Source organism: Podarcis melisellensis (genome assembly GCF_964234715.1).
Source record: "Podarcis melisellensis genome assembly, chromosome: 17".
NCBI classification, from domain to species: Eukaryota; Metazoa; Chordata; class Lepidosauria; order Squamata; family Lacertidae; genus Podarcis; species Podarcis melisellensis.
The window spans coordinates 8,671,509-8,689,010 of record NC_138534.1 but is presented as its reverse complement, the minus strand read 5'-3'; the positions used below and the strand labels follow the sequence as shown (position 1 = coordinate 8,689,010).

The 17,502-nt window shown below is 48.7% G+C and overlaps 1 protein-coding gene across 8 annotated transcripts in view; it reads right to left on the bottom strand.

Annotated features, from left to right (window-relative positions):
• VAV1 (vav guanine nucleotide exchange factor 1) overlaps positions 1 to 17,502 on the bottom strand; it is a 75,782-nt gene that overhangs the window by 13,049 nt on the left and 45,231 nt on the right. For 5 of the 8 annotated variants that reach the window (XR_014163925.1, XM_081893985.1, XM_081893981.1 and 2 more), the window contains 9 exons: positions 15,732 to 15,864; positions 15,398 to 15,507; positions 14,899 to 15,000; positions 12,735 to 12,838; positions 12,011 to 12,033; positions 10,465 to 10,510; positions 9,500 to 9,636; positions 8,322 to 8,387; positions 461 to 559 (listed from right to left, as the gene is read on the bottom strand). Coding sequence is in view for 7 of the 8 variants with exons in the window: in XM_081893985.1 (XP_081750111.1) it covers positions 461 to 559; positions 8,322 to 8,387; positions 9,500 to 9,636; positions 10,465 to 10,510; positions 12,011 to 12,033; positions 12,735 to 12,838; positions 14,899 to 15,000; positions 15,398 to 15,507; positions 15,732 to 15,864 (820 nt within the window). In the remaining variant the exon portion in view is untranslated. The remainder of the gene's footprint in view (positions 1 to 460; positions 560 to 8,321; positions 8,388 to 9,499; positions 9,637 to 10,464; positions 10,511 to 12,010; positions 12,034 to 12,734; positions 12,839 to 14,898; positions 15,001 to 15,397; positions 15,508 to 15,731; positions 15,865 to 17,502) is intronic. The other 3 variants (XM_081893982.1, XM_081893984.1, XM_081893983.1) reach the window with 3 other exon arrangements.

Sequence of the window (17,502 nt, the reverse complement as noted above, 5' to 3'; positions counted from 1 at the left end):
CCCAGAGGAACATACTGCCCCCATAGTTGGAGCTGTGATGTTTATGGCAGTGTTTTTCAACCACTGTTCCGCGGCACACTAGTGTGCTGCGAGATGTTGCCTGGTGTGCCGTGGGGGAAATTGAAAAATTCGAAAGATTTTAAAATAAAGTATTTTATAATTTTTCATATTTCTGTTTACTTACTATTTCATAATAAAGTAATTATAAAATACTTTCTTTGTGTTTATTTGACTCCTATTCAAGAGAATTACTTTATATATAGTCAATATAGGCACAGAGTTAATTTTTTTAACATTTTCTAATGGTGGTGTGCCTCGTGATTTTTTTCATGAAACAAGTGTGCCTTTGCCCAAAAAAGATCGAAAAACACTGGTTTAGGGGTATGCGTCCCCCCAGAAAAAAAGCACTGGCAATATCTATGACATCCACCAACACTCAACATCTCAATAGAGCACATACTTGAATCTCCCATGTGGCATTCCTATTGTCAAGATGAGATTTGAGGTTGGGTTCTTTTCTATATTGTCCACAGCTCATACCGCCCTGCTTCTGTATTGCCTGAAATCACAGCATATGCCAGACACAAAGTTGCCTAAAAATGCTAATTGGAGGAAATCTCCAATAGATATTATCGGAATTGGGATAACAAATGTGAAACAAGTATGGACTAATCCTTGATGTTCTGAAGATACACCTGTAGCTACAAAGCAGTGTATTAGTTTAGTTGGAGATCACATCTTGTTGCCTTCACCATTTTAGTACTCTGTGAAATTTGATTATGGACTTTCAGATTACTTCCTTGAATTATTTGCCGATGTGATATGGAAGTTATTCACAACTTTGATATATCAAAGCATGTCCATAGTATATTTAGATGAGGGAAAACACAGGGATAGCTTAGTTGGTAGAACATGGGACTTTTAATTTCAGGGTCATGGGTCTGAGTCCAACGTTGGGTCCCTTCCATCTCTACATATCTATGACCCTGGAGTATTTGTTAAAACCCCATCGTTCTGCCTGGACACTGAGGTCCAGTGCCGAGGGCCTTCTGGTGGTTCCCTCATTGCGAGAAGCAAAGCTACAGGGAACCAGGCAGAGGGCCTTCTTGGCAGTGGCACCCGCCCTGTGGAACACCCTCCCACCAGATGTCAAAGAGAAAAACAACTATTTGACTTTTAGAAGACATCTGAAGGCAGCCCTGTTCAGGGAAGTTTTAAATGTGTAATATTTTAATGTATTTTTAATCTTTGTTGGAAGATGCCCAGAGTGGGCGGGGTACAAATAATAAATAAATGTTTGTTTGTTTGTTTGTTTGTTGTTGTTTATATATTTGCAGCCAGGGAGAAGTGAAATATATTGTTTGTTATGTACTGTACTACTCCCTGTATACCTCTTCTAGGGAAAACATTTTCAAAGGAATTACTCAGAAAGTTTAATTTTTTAATAATAGGGAGAAAATGCATTACAGTACTTGCTGATAAGATTTCTGTGTTTGCTCTAGGAGCCCAACAGATTAGACAAAAAAAATTTGCAAAACACGCATTGCAGGGGGTTGGACTAGATGACCCTTAGGGTCCCTCCCAACTCTACAATTCTCCGATTCTGTGGTGTCCAGTGTTGTCAGGGGTTCAGGAGCAGAGGGACAGGGAAGGGAGGAATTAGAGACCGAGGGAGAGGAATCCGAGGGAGAAGTCAGCGATGATAGCCGTCCGAGGTCTCTAAGTCTCTCCAGCGAATCAGAGGATTCACAGAAAGGGGCTCCCGTGATCAGAGCAAGGGGGTTGCCAAGGGGAACACCCCAGGAGGGAGGGGCCAGAGAGGGCTCAGAGAGCAGCAGCTGGAAATCGGGACCAGCTTCCCCACCGGAGAGCAGTAGGGGGGAGGAGCCCCAGGCATCGGGAGCAGGCAGCTCTCCGTCAGCGGAAGGACAGGAGTCAGGGTTAGCCACGCCTGCATCAGAGAGCGAGGAAACGGTCAAAAGGAAGGTCAGGGGCAGCGCGCGCGCGCCAAGTTCAAATGTACAAGAGGGTGGCGCCATAAGCAGCCCGGAGAGGGAGCCGGGTCCCAAAGCCCGCCGAAGAGAGGGGGAGGAGTCCGAGGGGTCCGCATCCGAAGCGTCCAGGAAGGAAGGCACCCAGGGGGGTAGTAGGACCCAGAGGCGGAAGGAGAAACGCAGAAGGTGGAGTAAGGCTAGAGTGTTGAACTGGTGTACAGGGGGCGGAGACTCAGATGAGGCTTCGCTGGTCTAGGGTCTAGACGTAGAGATGCACGCTAGGGTTTGAAAATGGGAACTAAACTTCAATAAAGACTTTGTACAGTTCCGCTGGCTAGCGTTGGTCTTCTGTGAGCTGGGACCTGGAGGCAGTCTCTGACAGTAAGCCTCATCTCAAATTTTCACCGGTTTTCTTCGCCTCAAGCATCGCTACGGGAGCGAGGCAGGGAGGGCAGAAGACTGGTGCCTTGCGAGCTCACAAAAGTCAGGCGAGATGACTACAGAACAGAAAATAGCTTCCCTGCAAGAAGCGGTGACACAACTCAGCGCTGAAATAATCGCATCCAGGAAGAGAGAGGAAGAAGCGGCGGCTGCCTGCAGAGATCTTCAAGCCAGGTTAGAGGGGCTTGCGAAGCAGGGGCTACCGGGACCCAGATCCGAGGGGATTGGGTTGGGGAAAAGAGGAGCCAGCATTGTATCTCATTTTGATGGGAATTTGCAGCAGTACCCCAATTTCCGAGCAGACGTGCTGTTTGCGCTGCAGCTGTTGGAGAGAGACTTTAGAGATGAGCAAGAGAAAGTGGGGTTCATCCTGTCCCATTTGCATGGGGACGCGAAAGCATGGCTGCGAAATCTGTGGAGGGACAAGGATCCAGCGCTCCAAAGCGCAGATGCATTCATTAAGGCGATGGATTCCTGTTTCTTATCAAACATAGACATTGATATTGCCAGAAAGGACATATTTGGGCTAAGACAAGGGAAAGCCAGCGTCAGGCAGTATCATTCCAGGTTTTTTGCATTGGTCAACGCGCTGAATTGGGATAAGGATTCTCCGCCAGTTAGAGACCTTTTTTTGGAGGGATTGAGCCCAAAGATCAAAGATGAGATGGCACGGGGAGAGAGACCCACAACCACTCAGCAAGTGGTGGAAAGAGCGCTGTCGATTGGGGTGAGGCAGGAAGAACGGCCATGGAGCAAAGAAGAAGGACGTTGGGGACGCACACCAGGGAGGGTGCCCCCCCTCTTGTCTAGAGAGACAGCGCGTGCGCAGTCCACGCCTCCACAGGGAGGGGGCGAAGAGCAGATGGAGATTGGAGGTGCTAGGGCTCTCTCAGCTAATAGAGCCTTAACACCGGGAGCAGTAAAACCGAAGCTGCCTAGAAGGAACAGGAAGTGCTATATATGTGAGAGTGAGGAGCATCTGGCGAAAGAGTGTCCCCAGAGGCTCCGCAAGCAAACTGCAGCCTCAGTGACAGTATTGGAAACAACTCAGCAGAGAGAACCACAGCAGGGAAACGACGAAGTCTGGCTGGAATAGGAGGCACTGGGGCCCAGCCAGACAAGTCAGTGAAGAAGTCCCCGGAGATTTTGCAGCCCACAGACCCCCTCCCGCCCAAACCAGTGGTGCAGCTCACCGCATCGCTCCAGCTGCCCAATGGACTCACCTTAGAAGTGCCTATCACAATTGACTCTGGCAGTAATGCAGACTTTATAGGACTGGAGTTCATTCAACGACACAACATAGCTTTACTGCCAGCCACGCTGCCCCTGAAGGTTGTCACGGTGGATGGCAGGGAACTGCTAGGGGGGCAGGTGGTGCAGCAGACGCCGCCGATGGTGATGCAAATTGGGAATCACCGGGAGGTCATCAGCTTCAATGTCACCCAACTGTCAGACACGCCTGTAGTATTAGGCATGAGTTGGCTGCACAGGCACAGCCCAGCGTTGGCTTGGTACCAGCGCCAACTAACGTTTGGATCCTCCTACTGTGCAGAACACTGCATCATACCCAGCCCAGAGGAGGAAGAGGAGGACCCGCAGTTACAGTTGGGCACGCTGCAAGCAGTACCCCACAAGTATGCGGAGTTTTTGGAGGTTTTCTGCGAGAAGGAGGCGGACAAGCTACCTCCTCACAGACCCTATGATTGCAAGATTGACCTCCTGCCGGGGGCGACGCTGCCAACGGGGAAACTGTACTCCATGTCTGAGGATGAACTGCAGGAACTCAGGGAGTTCATAGATCACAATTTGCAGCGTGGGTTCATCCGGGAGTCGAAAGCGGTGGGAGGCAGTCCAGTATTCTTTGTGAAGAAGCGGGACACGCCCCAACGGAGGCTGGTGGTGGATTTCAGGATCTTAAACTCGAAAACCAAGCCCTCAGCTTTCCCCATGCCCAAGATAGACGACCTGCTCGCGACGGTGCGGAAAGGACGCGTTTTCACCAAGTTGGATCTACGTGGGGCGTACAACCTGATTCGCATGCGCGAGGGCGACGAGTGGAAGACGGCCATGTTCACGCCACTGGGCACCTACGAATACAGAGTTATGCCCTTCGGATTGCAAAATGGCTCTCACACTTTCCAAGCCTTTATGCATCATGTGCTGGCGGGGCTCCTTTACAAGAAGTGCGTATGCTTCCTGGACGACATCCTGATTTTTTCAGAATCGCGCGAGGCGCACGAGAGGGATGTCAGGGAAGTTCTGCAGAGACTGAAGGAGCACAGGCTGTACGCCAAGCTGGAGAAGTGCCAGTTCGACGTGACGGAGGTGGATTTCCTGGCTACAAGCTGTCAGACAAGGGGCTCGCCATGGACAGCGCCAAGGTTAGCGCAGTTTTGGACTGGAAAAGCCCACGCAATCGGAAGGAAGTCCAGCGGTTTGTCGGCTTTGCCAACTTTTACCGCAAGTTCATCAAGGGATTTGCCATGCAGACAGCGGCCATCACCGACACGCTCAGCTCCAAGAAGAAGAAATTCATCTGGACGGAGCAAGCGGAGCAGTCCTTTCAGAGACTCAAGCGGCTCTTCGCGTCAGAGGAGCAGCTGCTGCATGTGAATCCCAGCAGACCCATGAGGGTGGAGACAGACGCCTCAGACAGAGCCGTGGGAGCTGTCCTGTTGCAACAAGACCAGCAGGGGGACTGGAGGCCGTGCGCCTTCTACTCGAGGAAGCTCAGCAAGTCGGAGCAGAATTATACCATCTGGGACAGGGAGTTGCTAGCCATCCATGCAGCGTTCAAGGCATGGCGGCACTTCCTTATCGGAGCCAGACACACAGTGCAGGTCCACACGGACCACAAGAATCTGGAGTACTGGCGCACGGCTAGGTTCCTCAACCAGCGACACATTAGATGGGCGGAGTTCTTCGCGGACTTCGACTTTAAGATAGAGTACATTCCGGGCGACAACAACGTGATGGCGGATGCTTTGTCCAGAAAGCCGCAATACCTGGAGGAGGCGGCACCGCCGGCGGCCAAGCACATTTTCGCACCGGAAGCATGGGCATGCGCGTCGGCAACCGTGGACCTGGAGGCCGTCCGTCGAGCGCTGCGGGAAGACCCCTTCGCACAGGCCAGGATGGAGGAGGTGCACAGGGGCACAGCGAGGGCCGACGAGTTCCAGATACGCGATGGGTTGCTCCTCCACAAGGGAGCACTCTACGTGCCGGGAGACGACCTCCGCGCAAGGGTTCTGCAGCAGCTACACGACGCTCCCACAGCCGGGCACTTTGGCAAAGAAAAGACTGTCGAACTAGTAGCCAGAGACTTTTGGTGGCCCAAGATGCGGGGGGAAGTCGCGGATTACGTCGCGAGATGTGACACCTGCCAAAGGGCCAAGTCAGTTCACAAACCGCCGGCGGGATTGCTGGAACCGCTGCAAACACCGGCTGAACCGTGGGAGAGGGTGGCCCTGGACTTCGTCACGGATCTGCCCAGTTCGAGGGGAAAGACAGCAGTGCTAGTGGTGGTGGACATGTTTACTAAAATGGCACACTTCATTCCGTGTGCGAAGGTAGCCACGGCAGAGCAGACCGCCAAACTGTTCATTGACCACGTGTTCAAGGTTCACGGTCTGCCACGATCTATTCTCTCCGACCGGGGGCGACAGTTCATCTCGAACTTTTGGCAGAAGCTGATGGGCATTCTGAACGTCAAAGTCAATTTGGCGTCGGCGAGACACCCACAGACCAACGGACAAGCGGAGAGGGTCAACGCCATCATGCAGCAGTACCTGAGATGCTACGCCAATCAGCAGCCCACGACATGGGTGGACTACCTGCCACTCGCTGAGTTCGCTTACAACAATACGAAGCACGTGTCGACGGGGGTGACGCCGTTCTTTGCCAACAACGGGAGGCATCCCAGAACCTTCCCGAGTTTAGAGAGAGTGGGGGAGGGGGAGCCACAGGCAGCGGAAGCCTTAGCGTCAGAGTTGCAGGAAGTCCACGAACAGCTCAGGAGGCAGTTAGAACTCGCAAAACACGCATACAAAGTGCAGGCAGACAGACACAGAAGAGTTGGGGAAGACATACAGGTGGGAGACTGGGTCTGGTTAGCAGCGCAAGCAGTGCCGACCAGATCGTTAGCGAAGAAGAAGCTAGGACATAAGCAGCTAGGACCTTACCAAGTCCAGGCACAGGTCAATCCAGTGGCCTTCCGGTTAGCGCTTCCGGAGGGTTCCAGGATGCATCCGGTGTTCCATAGATCAGTGCTCACGCCCTACAAAGCACCTCATAGATTTCAGGAGCCGGACACAGCACCGGACCCGCCCAGAGAAGGGCCCAGACAGGGGGGGTCGCCAAGGAGGGGGCACATCAACGAGGTCACAGAGATTTTAGACTCGAGATGGGGGGAAGAAGGAGTAGAATATCTCCTAGCCAGAGAGGGTACCCCGGCCACTGCGAACAGCTGGGTTCCGGACTATGCTTTGGAGGAGCCTCTGCTCAAAGAGGAGTTTCATGCCCTCTTCCCACACAGGCCCATGCCAGCCGAGTATTTCGACGACTGGCTCTTCACAACCACTCTTTCGGCCAGCACATTCCAGGGGTTCGACTCGGACGAAGAACAGGCCCCAGTCCCGAGCTCCCGGGTGGGTTCGCCACCAGGGTCTGCCTCAGACAGCTCTTATTGGTGGGACGATCGACCAGAGGAGCAGTGGAGCAGGAAGTGGCTGAGTGGTCCTTGGCTGGGATCACCCGAAGAGGGGGAGGGGGGCGAGACGGACATGGACGTGTTGGGGGAAGACGTGGGGTTCGAGCACGGAGACAGAGAGATGGAAGCAGAGGAGAGAGATGTCGACGAGTACATGGGGGACGAACTGTATCCTGCACGCACCCCCGCTACGACGGAGCACCCAGTACCCACACCGGAAGGAGGGGAGGGGGGAAGGGGGGGCTTCGAGGGGGGGATGGATGTCAGGGGTTCAGGAGCAGAGGGACAGGGAAGGGAGGAATTAGAGACCGAGGGAGAGGAATCCGAGGGAGAAGTCAGCGATGATAGCCGTCCGAGGTCTCTAAGTCTCTCCAGCGAATCAGAGGATTCACAGAAAGGGGCTCCCGTGATCAGAGCAAGGGGGTTGCCAAGGGGAACACCCCAGGAGGGAGGGGCCAGAGAGGGCTCAGAGAGCAGCAGCTGGAAATCGGGACCAGCTTCCCCACCGGAGAGCAGTAGGGGGGAGGAGCCCCAGGCATCGGGAGCAGGCAGCTCTCCGTCAGCGGAAGGACAGGAGTCAGGGTTAGCCACGCCTGCATCAGAGAGCGAGGAAACGGTCAAAAGGAAGGTCAGGGGCAGCGCGCGCGCGCCAAGTTCAAATGTACAAGAGGGTGGCGCCATAAGCAGCCCGGAGAGGGAGCCGGGTCCCAAAGCCCGCCGAAGAGAGGGGGAGGAGTCCGAGGGGTCCGCATCCGAAGCGTCCAGGAAGGAAGGCACCCAGGGGGGTAGTAGGACCCAGAGGCGGAAGGAGAAACGCAGAAGGTGGAGTAAGGCTAGAGTGTTGAACTGGTGTACAGGGGGCGGAGACTCAGATGAGGCTTCGCTGGTCTAGGGTCTAGACGTAGAGATGCACGCTAGGGTTTGAAAATGGGAACTAAACTTCAATAAAGACTTTGTACAGTTCCGCTGGCTAGCGTTGGTCTTCTGTGAGCTGGGACCTGGAGGCAGTCTCTGACAAGTGTGTTGGGAACCACTTATGCTAAACTGTACCTCAACCTAATTCTATTTTGTGTGTGTGTGATGACCAATGGTTTACAACACACCAAGCCAGTTTCAATAATCCTCTAATCAACTAAAACACACAAAGAAATCACTTCCCCCAGATATGTGCTACTTACACAGACATAAGGCTTCACTTTCTTGCAAGGAAACCAGCCAATGTCATTGCTGGACGTGTTCCTTCCCTGAAAACAATGAACGAAAGCAAAGAACTCATGAAAAGTATGGTCGACCTGCAGTTGAACATTTTTGAAAAGAGCTTTAGATGATGGGGGAAAAGTTCCAATGGTTGACTTTAAGTTGTTTACAAGCATTGACCTGAAATGACCTGGAGGTTTATTTCCCCTACACAGAATGCCTCTGAACTGCTGGGGGGAAAAATAGCCCTTGCATCTAAGTGTGCTGTGAACTGGAAGTGAGAAGCCACCCTTTCCAGTTTCAGTCCCAAATTTAGCACATTTAAGCTACTGTACTTGGAACTAGCCTACCTCTAGACTGTGAAAAAGAGCAGAGGATCTTCTGGGGGAATAGGTAGCCTGATGAATGCTAAATGAATCTCTGGAAATGGTCCATGGACTTTGGAAGACATGCTGCATGGGCCGCAAAGACTCCTCCTGCAAGAGTAATGCTGAGCTCTGGGCAGCAATTTGATTGGCAGCAGAACTCCTCCTCTGCTGCTGCCTGTTAGGACAGGGGCCATTTAAAAGGCCACGTCAGTGTGCAAACAAGGCAGATTGAAGGAGTAAGAGGGTGAGGGAAGGAGAAGAGTTCAGCATCCTTTACCTATGTTCCCCCTTGGTTCTTCAAATCACACTGGCAGACTTGCACTTAAAAGATTCAGTAGTTCCTTTATTTGTATTGTACGAGAAGGCATGCAATGGGACGCAGGTGGCGCTGTGGTCTAAATCACTAAGCCTCTTGGGCTTGCCGGTCCCAGCTCCTGCCAACTTAGTGGTTTGAAAGCACGTCCAAGTGAAAGTAAATAAATAGGTACCACTCCGGTGGGAAGGTAAACGGCATTTCTGTGCACTGCTCTGGTTTCGCAAGAAGCGGCTTAGTCATGCTAGCTGCACGACCTGGAAGCTGTCTCCGGACAAACGCCAGCTCCCTCGGCCTGTAAAGCGAGATGAGCACTGCAACCCCAGAGTCATCTGTGACTGGACTTAACTCTCAAGGGTCCTTTACCTTTACCTATTCAATAGCTCATACATCATCCCAGTTATTCATCACCATGTTATCCTGATGTCACCTCAAGACTGAAGAGCTACCGTTGGACAGCAGTGTTGACTATGCCTACCTGCCACCACAGCTGCTCGGCCTCAGCTCTGTTTAGCTCCACAATATCCCCCACGTTGAGCTTCAGTGGTGGACCAAATGCCACAGGAGGTGGAGGAATACCATAATACTCCTGGCAGACCTCCAGTTTGGGCAGCCCTTAAGAGCAAAGAAGAGAATTGCAGTGATTAGATGAATCAGTTTCCTTGCATCTTCACACCCCGTCACCCCATCATTCAGACCGGACGCTGAGGTCCAACTCCGAGGCTCTTCTGGTAGTTCCCTCACTGCAAGAAGCGAAGTTACAGGGAACCAGGCAGAGGGCCTTCTCGGTAGTGACACCCGCCCTGTCAAAGAGATGAACTACCCAACTTTGAGAAGACACCTGAAGGCAGCCTTGTACAGTGGTACCTCAGGTTAAGAACTTAATTCGTTCTGGAGGTCCATTCTTAACCTGAAACTGTTCTTAACCTGAGGTACCATTTTAGCTAATGGGGCCTCCTGCTGCTGCCCTGCCTCCACAGCACAATTTCTGTTCTCATCCTGAAGCAAAGTTCTTAACCCAAGGTACTATTTCTGGCTTAGCAGAGTCTGTAACCTGAAGCGTTTGTAACCCGAGGTACCGCTGTATAAGGAAGCTTTTAACATTTGATATTTTGTTATGTTTTTATACTCTGCTGGAAGCTGCCCAGAGTGGCTGGGGAAACCCAGCCAGATGGGCTGAGTACGACTAATAAAATTATTATTATTGCTTTTATTTCAACCACATGCTATGGGAGTGAGCTTTTTAAATAACTAGGAACAACCACACTATTCTGTGTCCAAGTGATGGGTGGAGCCATGTAGGTGAATGCAAGCAGTGAGTTCTCCAAGTGCTCTGTTGCTAGTCTTGGGGGGCTGCCAGACTCAATCCTTCATCGGTCACCTGCCATCATTGGTGTCCTTGCGGAAACATACAAAGTGAGCTACCAGGTAACTACAACTCACCTAGAGCAGCTTTATCGCTCTCCAGCGTATGTCGATTGGATTTATTCTGCACAGAAAAATGGATTTTGGTTCAGGTAACGGGAATGAAGTGAGAGGTTAACAGGATATAGAAAATTATAATGACCAAGGTACACATCCAAGTTTCTGGAAGGATATATCATATTCAACCTGTATGGTGTATTTTATTCATTATGCACAATGTACACATCTTAAGCTAAAAATTGGTTGACTGTGGATTATGAATCATTTCCACACCATTGGCTGAGTTGCTGTGATGTCACAGAACATTCACAATTATTCATATTCACGAGGAGACAGGTTCAGCCCATTGCATGTTGACAAACTTCCCTCACAGGGCTCATCCACACTTCCCCTTGTCTTACCGCTTCTCCCCAGGAAAACCTGCTGGTTACTGTTGAATCGGAACAAACGTCAAACGGTTTTTCTGTGGTTCTCCCGGGAAAAGTGGCAGAACGAAAGAAAACAGCTCAGACTGATGCCTTGAAAGTACGGGGAAATCTCTTGGACCCCAAATGCTTTCTAGGCATGGAACTAGTGGAAGTGTGGACAAGCCCTCAGTAAGGGGTCAGTTTTCAGAAAGCAAAAACTCACAAAAAGTATACAGACAGAAGGATCTACATGCTGGTGGAAGCAAGCAGAAAGGTTTGGTGCTAAGCAGACTGAGGTTTGGGAAGATGAGTGAGAAGAGGACTTAGGAAGCAGTGGGTTTGAAGAGGTGGGGATGGAGTGGGGGGATGGAAATAGCAGGGGAGGGGAGCAGCAAAATGACCTGATGTTGAGAAGTAAAGGAGGCAAGGACTGAAGGAATAAAAGGGGGCCAAGGAGAAAAGGGAGGAAATCTTTTGGGGGTCAGGGCTCTGTGGCTATGGGGACAAAAGCAGCAGCATACAAACAATTTACAAAAGAATTGAACAATCCAGTCAAATCGATAACTGCTTGCCTCTAACTGAGTGATGAATGGGAAAGAACACAACACCATCTATATTTTATAATTCATATCCACATTAACCAAAACTGGAGATACCCAGAATTTTGTTCTACAATTCCAGTTCTTTCAATTTCTAAGTATTATTTGCTGTGCATGCCTGCACTTAATCTGGCTCTTTCGGGAGGAAACAAGTGTGGTGTCTTTCAGCCACAAAGTAAAGACAACTGCCATTGGTTCCTGCTAAAAAAAAGCAACCTTTGGGCAGAACCACACAATACTTCTCTGCAAAAACAGGTTTCTGGGGCCCCATGTTTGTCTTATGAGCACAAGGGCAAGGGAGGACTGGCAGGAAGAAGGGGCTGTTTAACCTTCCTCCCGCCTGCCAATTCTCTGCAAAAGCCCTTCTCACTCCTCCCAATCTTGGTTCCAAGGCTAAATATAGGCCTCTTTTAGGGAGGGGAGGTCTGAGCAGAAAGGCAGATGGGGAGAACTCTTAGGGTAAGGGTTAAACACCCCTTCCTGCTAGGCTTTCTTGCAGGTGTCCTTCCACCTCACCCCACCTACTATTGCTATTAACTCCACCTTTTTTTCTTTTACCTTTTTCATGGTAGATCCAGACTCTGTATTAAACAAAAAATAAGGAAAGATTACAATAGGCATGAAGAGAAGAGCTTAAAATGAAGCACATATTTGTATATCATTACCTGCTATAGGAGAGGGATGCGGGTGGCACTGTGGGTTAAACCACTGAGCCTAGGACTTGCCGATCAGAAGGTCGTGGTTCGAATCCCCGCGACGGGGTGAGCTCCCGTTGCTTGGTCCCTGCTCCCGCCAACCCAGAAGTTCGAAAGCACGTCAAAGTGCAAGTAGATAAATAGGTACCACTCTGGCGGGAAGGTTAACAGCGTTTCTATGCACTGCTCTGGTTCGCCAGAAGCGGGTTAGTCATACTGGCCACATGACCCGGAAGCTGTACGCCGGCTCCCTCGGCCAATAAAGCGAGATGAGCGCCGCAACCCCAGAGTCGGCCACGACTGAACCTAATGGTCAGGGGTCCCTTTACCTTTACCTTACCTACTATAGGAACAGAGCTCTGATTCACACACACACCCTTTTAAAAATAAGGTGAAACTGTGTATCACCATCTTATTGCTTCCCATTTCATTATCGATAATCATTCTCTGCATACCCTCTAGCTAGCAGGACCAGTGGTCAGGGATGATGGGAGCTGCAGTCGAGCAACATCTGAGGACCCGGCCCAAGTTTGAGAAAGGCTGCTCTAGAGACTCGTCCACCAATTTAGAAGAGTCTGAAACCTTACCTTTACCTGAGCTGGACTTTCCACACGGAGACACCCGCCCCAGACATTCCTTGTGAGCAGGTGCCCGGCATCTGCTGCAGCGATAACCCTGATAGAAGGTTCCTCTGTGTGCAGATGGGAAAGAGGAGGGAGGGGGCTTATGTATAATAAAGTGAAGTCTTGCTTAGTTGCCTTACATAAGTGCTGGGTAGAAGATAGGTCTGGAGATCTACTGGTAGATCAGATCTCTGGGTAATTTGCAGTATATCAGGTTTTCTGACTCTCAATTGTTCGACAAGAGCATCAACAAAATGACAGCCCCACCCTAAAATATACTGCTGAAATCAGGAGTGCCAGCTTGAATAAAATAGGTGGGGCAGGTAAGCCCTGCCTCGCATAATCAATTCCATGCACACCTTTTGAATGGCAATGCCCATTGATTTTGGGAGGGGATGGACCCCCCAAATATTTTATTGGGGGGCCGAAGGGAACTTGGCCCCTAGGAGATGGCTCCTGTGACTACAATGAAGGACGCTTGAGGTGATGAGTGGATTTTTCTGCTTGAGAGAACTTTGAGCTCTGTTCAGTTTTAGCACTCCAAAAATATTTCTGGGTCCAAAGTGCCAGTCTCTGATTGGTGGATCTTGGGGCTCTAGAAAAACCAAAGCAGATCTTGCAAGCCTGAGGTCTTACAGGGTTTCCTGCCGCTAGCCACTAAAGCTCAGGGGTTGTGGTTCCAAATAATGCCTGATGTGATCCAAATCTCCATGTTCCACAGTGAGAAAACTTTTACATGGGCTATCCTGATATTAATAACTCCATTAGCATTTAAAATAGATATAGATAAACATTTTGAATGTTGATATATGTATTGTATTGTAATGTCACGTAGTGTTGTGTATTGTTAGGTATAGTAGATTATAGTGAATGGTGAATTGTTGTGTAAATTATTGTTGATTGTTAAATAAAGTGGGTTTTTTAAAAAAAGCATTTTATTTCACTTCTAAAGGTGGGATCACATAAAGCTGGCAGCTATATTATTAAGATAGTTGTCCCTTCTACCAGAAAGGAATGCCAGATCAAGCTGTTGGACTATGCCGAAATGGCAAAACCGACTGGAAGACTCGGGAACCAAGAAGACCTAAACTTCAATAAAGAATGGGGAAAATTTATAATTTATCTAGGAGATCACTGTAAAGAGATGAACACACTAGCAGGATTTTAATACCATTTGTAATGTAACGAATATTATGGACAAGATGGAAAGATACAAAATATGGATTGTGGAAAAATATGCAGTTAAGAGGGTGTACGATAGGACTCACGGAGGTAGGAAGGCCAGAGATTTGGAGAAATCTCTAAATATGGATATGCAATTTGAATTGTTATAAATTAATATTTGAAAAACCAAATAAAAATTACTATGCAACAAAAGAGATACCGTATTGGCCCGAATATAAGCCTCACATGAATATAAGCCGCACCTTTAAAATTATTGGGGAGGAAGGAAAAAAAAGACAATACCCACAGAGGAGGGGGCCAAAGAGGCAGTGCCTTCACTCCAGGCAGTGATGGTAGGCAACAGTGCTTCTAGAGCAGCCTTTTTCAACCTGTGGGTCCCCAGATGATGTTGAACTACAGTTCCCATCACCCCTAGCTAGCAAGGCCAGAGCTCAGGGATGATGGGAGTTGAAGCCCAACAACATCTGGGGACACACAGGTTGAGATCCGCTGTTCTAGAGGGTCAGCACCACATGGCCCCCCCAATGGGATGGGCAGAGAGAGGCAGCTGCTGGTGGGACTCATGCGGCCCTCAGCGGGCTAAAGCCAGGCAGCACCTCGGACTAGCGCCAGTCCCAGCACACCAACTGTATCTCTTGTTCCTCCTCCTGGCAGACCTTCTCGCTCTCTCATCCGCACTCCTCCCTCCCTCCCTTCCTCCTCCTCACCGCCTTCTGGCTCACTCTCAGGAACCCCCTCACCGCGCCGCCATCTTGGAAGCCGGCCCAGCCCAAACCAGCCAGCATCCAGGGACAATCCTGCTCCAAGCCATTTTTTGTAAGGTCGCGAATATAAGCCACACTTTTCACTGTCAGAATTTGGGGGGGAAGTGTGGCTTATATTTGGGCCAATACGGTAGTTGTCCCTCCTGTGTGGCTTGGGTAGAGTGGGATGGGATATGTACCTCAGCAGCATCTGACAGGCTTTGCAGGAGGTGGTATCCTCAAAGGAATACATCTGGAACTCGTGTCTATTTGCTGTAGCATTTTCAGGGTAGATATTGGAGCTGCACCAGAAATTGAGAAAGAGGGAGTCAGCAGCTTACAACAATGGTGGCTACATCAAATTCACAGGCTTATGGACTGTTTGTTTGGAGCCAACACAGAATAAAGACATCATTGTGTCAAGAACAGGTTGCAGAAAACACCCACAACAAAACACCACCCTGGATGGGCCCTGGGTGTCCATCCCAGCCCATTCGAAAGATTCAGATTCTTACATCAAATCTGCCAATTTTGCACATTTTTTCTGGTAATATTATGGTCAAGTTCCAGTGCTGCAGAATCATGGTACTGTCATGGAAATGTTCCAGTGACTAGAATGGAACTGCAGCCAGACTGCAACAGTCTTGGGATTGTAAAGGATAGCATACAACAGGGGCAGGAGTAGAAGTGTAGACCTACAGGGCCATTTCAAATTGTTCCATCCATTTCTTCTTCAGCTCCCGCGTCTTAAAGTACAGTTCGAAGCCCGAGGAACCATTAAGCTCGATTAGGACAAACATGTGAGTCCACTGTCAAGAAGAAAGTAAAGGGGAATAACAGATTAGCATAAAATCTTGGCTAGGCCATATTTATTGACATGGACTCCTTTGTTCCCTCTTAGTCCCATTTGGGAAGAATGGGAAGAACAGAGTTCTGTTCTGGGGTGGAGGTGCCTGCTGAATTAAGGCCGCAACTCCCATTCCCTTCTCAGCCCCCCCCCAGCCTAGCCCCCAAATCCATACCCAAACATTACCTTCTTGTTGTCTTTCTCTACAGAAGAGTCATCTCGGATCTGGTAGCTGGTCAGATCGACAAATTTCTTCATATCGTATGAATCTCCTTTCCGCTTGCAGATTAGCAGGGCTTTGTCCAGGAGGAAAGCATACCTGCAAGACAGTTTTAACTTGAGACCTTCCAACAAAGGTGAGATAAAGGTATCATACCCACTTCTGTTTGTCCCATGTCTAGAAAAGGAAGCTTTTACCTCTTTACAGGTGCATCACATGTGATAAAAATTCCCTTCCTTTTCTTTACATTTCAACACTCTTTATTTCTTGTCCTATACATTTTAGCAAGTTTGGTTGGTGTTGAATACCACCTATACATCATTTACTGGGAAATGATATATAATGAGTTGAAGAAAACGTATAAAAATACTTTTGTTAAAAACCTGGAAGCCTTTTTACCAGGAATAGTGGGGGATGAAATACCAAAGGGAGATAAAAAAATTTTTATGTATGCAACAACTGCAGCAAGAATTGTTTTAGCCCAAAAAGGGAAAGAAAAAGAACTACCAACAAAAGAAGAGTGGCAGATTAAGATGATGAACTTGCAGAATTGGCGAAACTGACAGGGAAAATCCGAGCATTCCAAAATCAAGCATTCCAAAAAGACTGGAGTAAATTTATACAATATTTGAAGGACTATTCTAAGCAGTTAACAACACTAGCAGGATTGTAAGAGGACTTATAATGATAATTGTTTTTACCTTTTTACCTTTATTTAAAAACTGTGACATTCAGAATGAGTGACGTGTAAACTGGAAAATGTATAAATGCTATGATATAAAGATTAACTTTGAAAACCAACAAGCGGGAGGGAGGGGAGTCGATAAGATCTTGAGAGCAAAGTTAAATGTACAATAATGATGTGTTTAAATATTATAAAATATTTTTTTTAAAAAATAGAAAGCACAAGTCAAATAGGTTTCCCACTTGTTCCATGCTTTCTAGGCAAGGGGGCAAAATACCCACTGTTTACTGCTGAATTAGAACAAACCTCAATCTGCAAAAAAACCCCAATTTCCTTTTGTTCTGATTCAGTGGTAAACAGTGAATTTTCCCTGGAGGAAAGCGGTGCAACAAGAGAAAGTGTGGAAGAGCCCATAAAAAGCATGCATTTTATAATCTTATTATGCAGTCTCCTGCACTGAATACAAACAACCTTGCTTTGTTTAGGCTTCCCTTGGTAATATTTTTGGGTGCTATCCAAAGCTGCAGTTTTCTTTTTGAGGCAAACCTCTGGCTCTACTGTGCACTGAATGTCGTCTCTGCTTGAGCACATAAGACTAGGATGCCACCGATAAATCTGTCCTTGAAAACCACAAATGAGATGAACTATTATAATTATGGGTGAATGCAGACATGCATCTCGGTGCATGCTGAAGCTGGGCGTAGCTCACACAAGGAAACAGCAGCAGACAGTGAATGTGAAAGTAGTTGCAAAAACCAAACCGTGTACAATGAGGGAGTTTGTGGGCCAAGAAAACATTGGGCTGCTTCAACAAAGGGCTTATCCACACTTATTTTTCCTCCACACTTACCAGACAGCCTGTGCTTTAAAGTCCTGTGTCTGAGCACTATTTCGTTTGTTCCAGAGCTTTCCTCTCGAAAACCTGCCATTTAACACTGAATTGGAGCAAACAGCAATCCACAGAAAAATCCGAAACGCTGTTTGTTTTGCTTCAGAGCAGGTTTGTTGTGTTTAAAGAGCAGGTTTTCATGGGGAAAGCTGTGGGGTGAAAA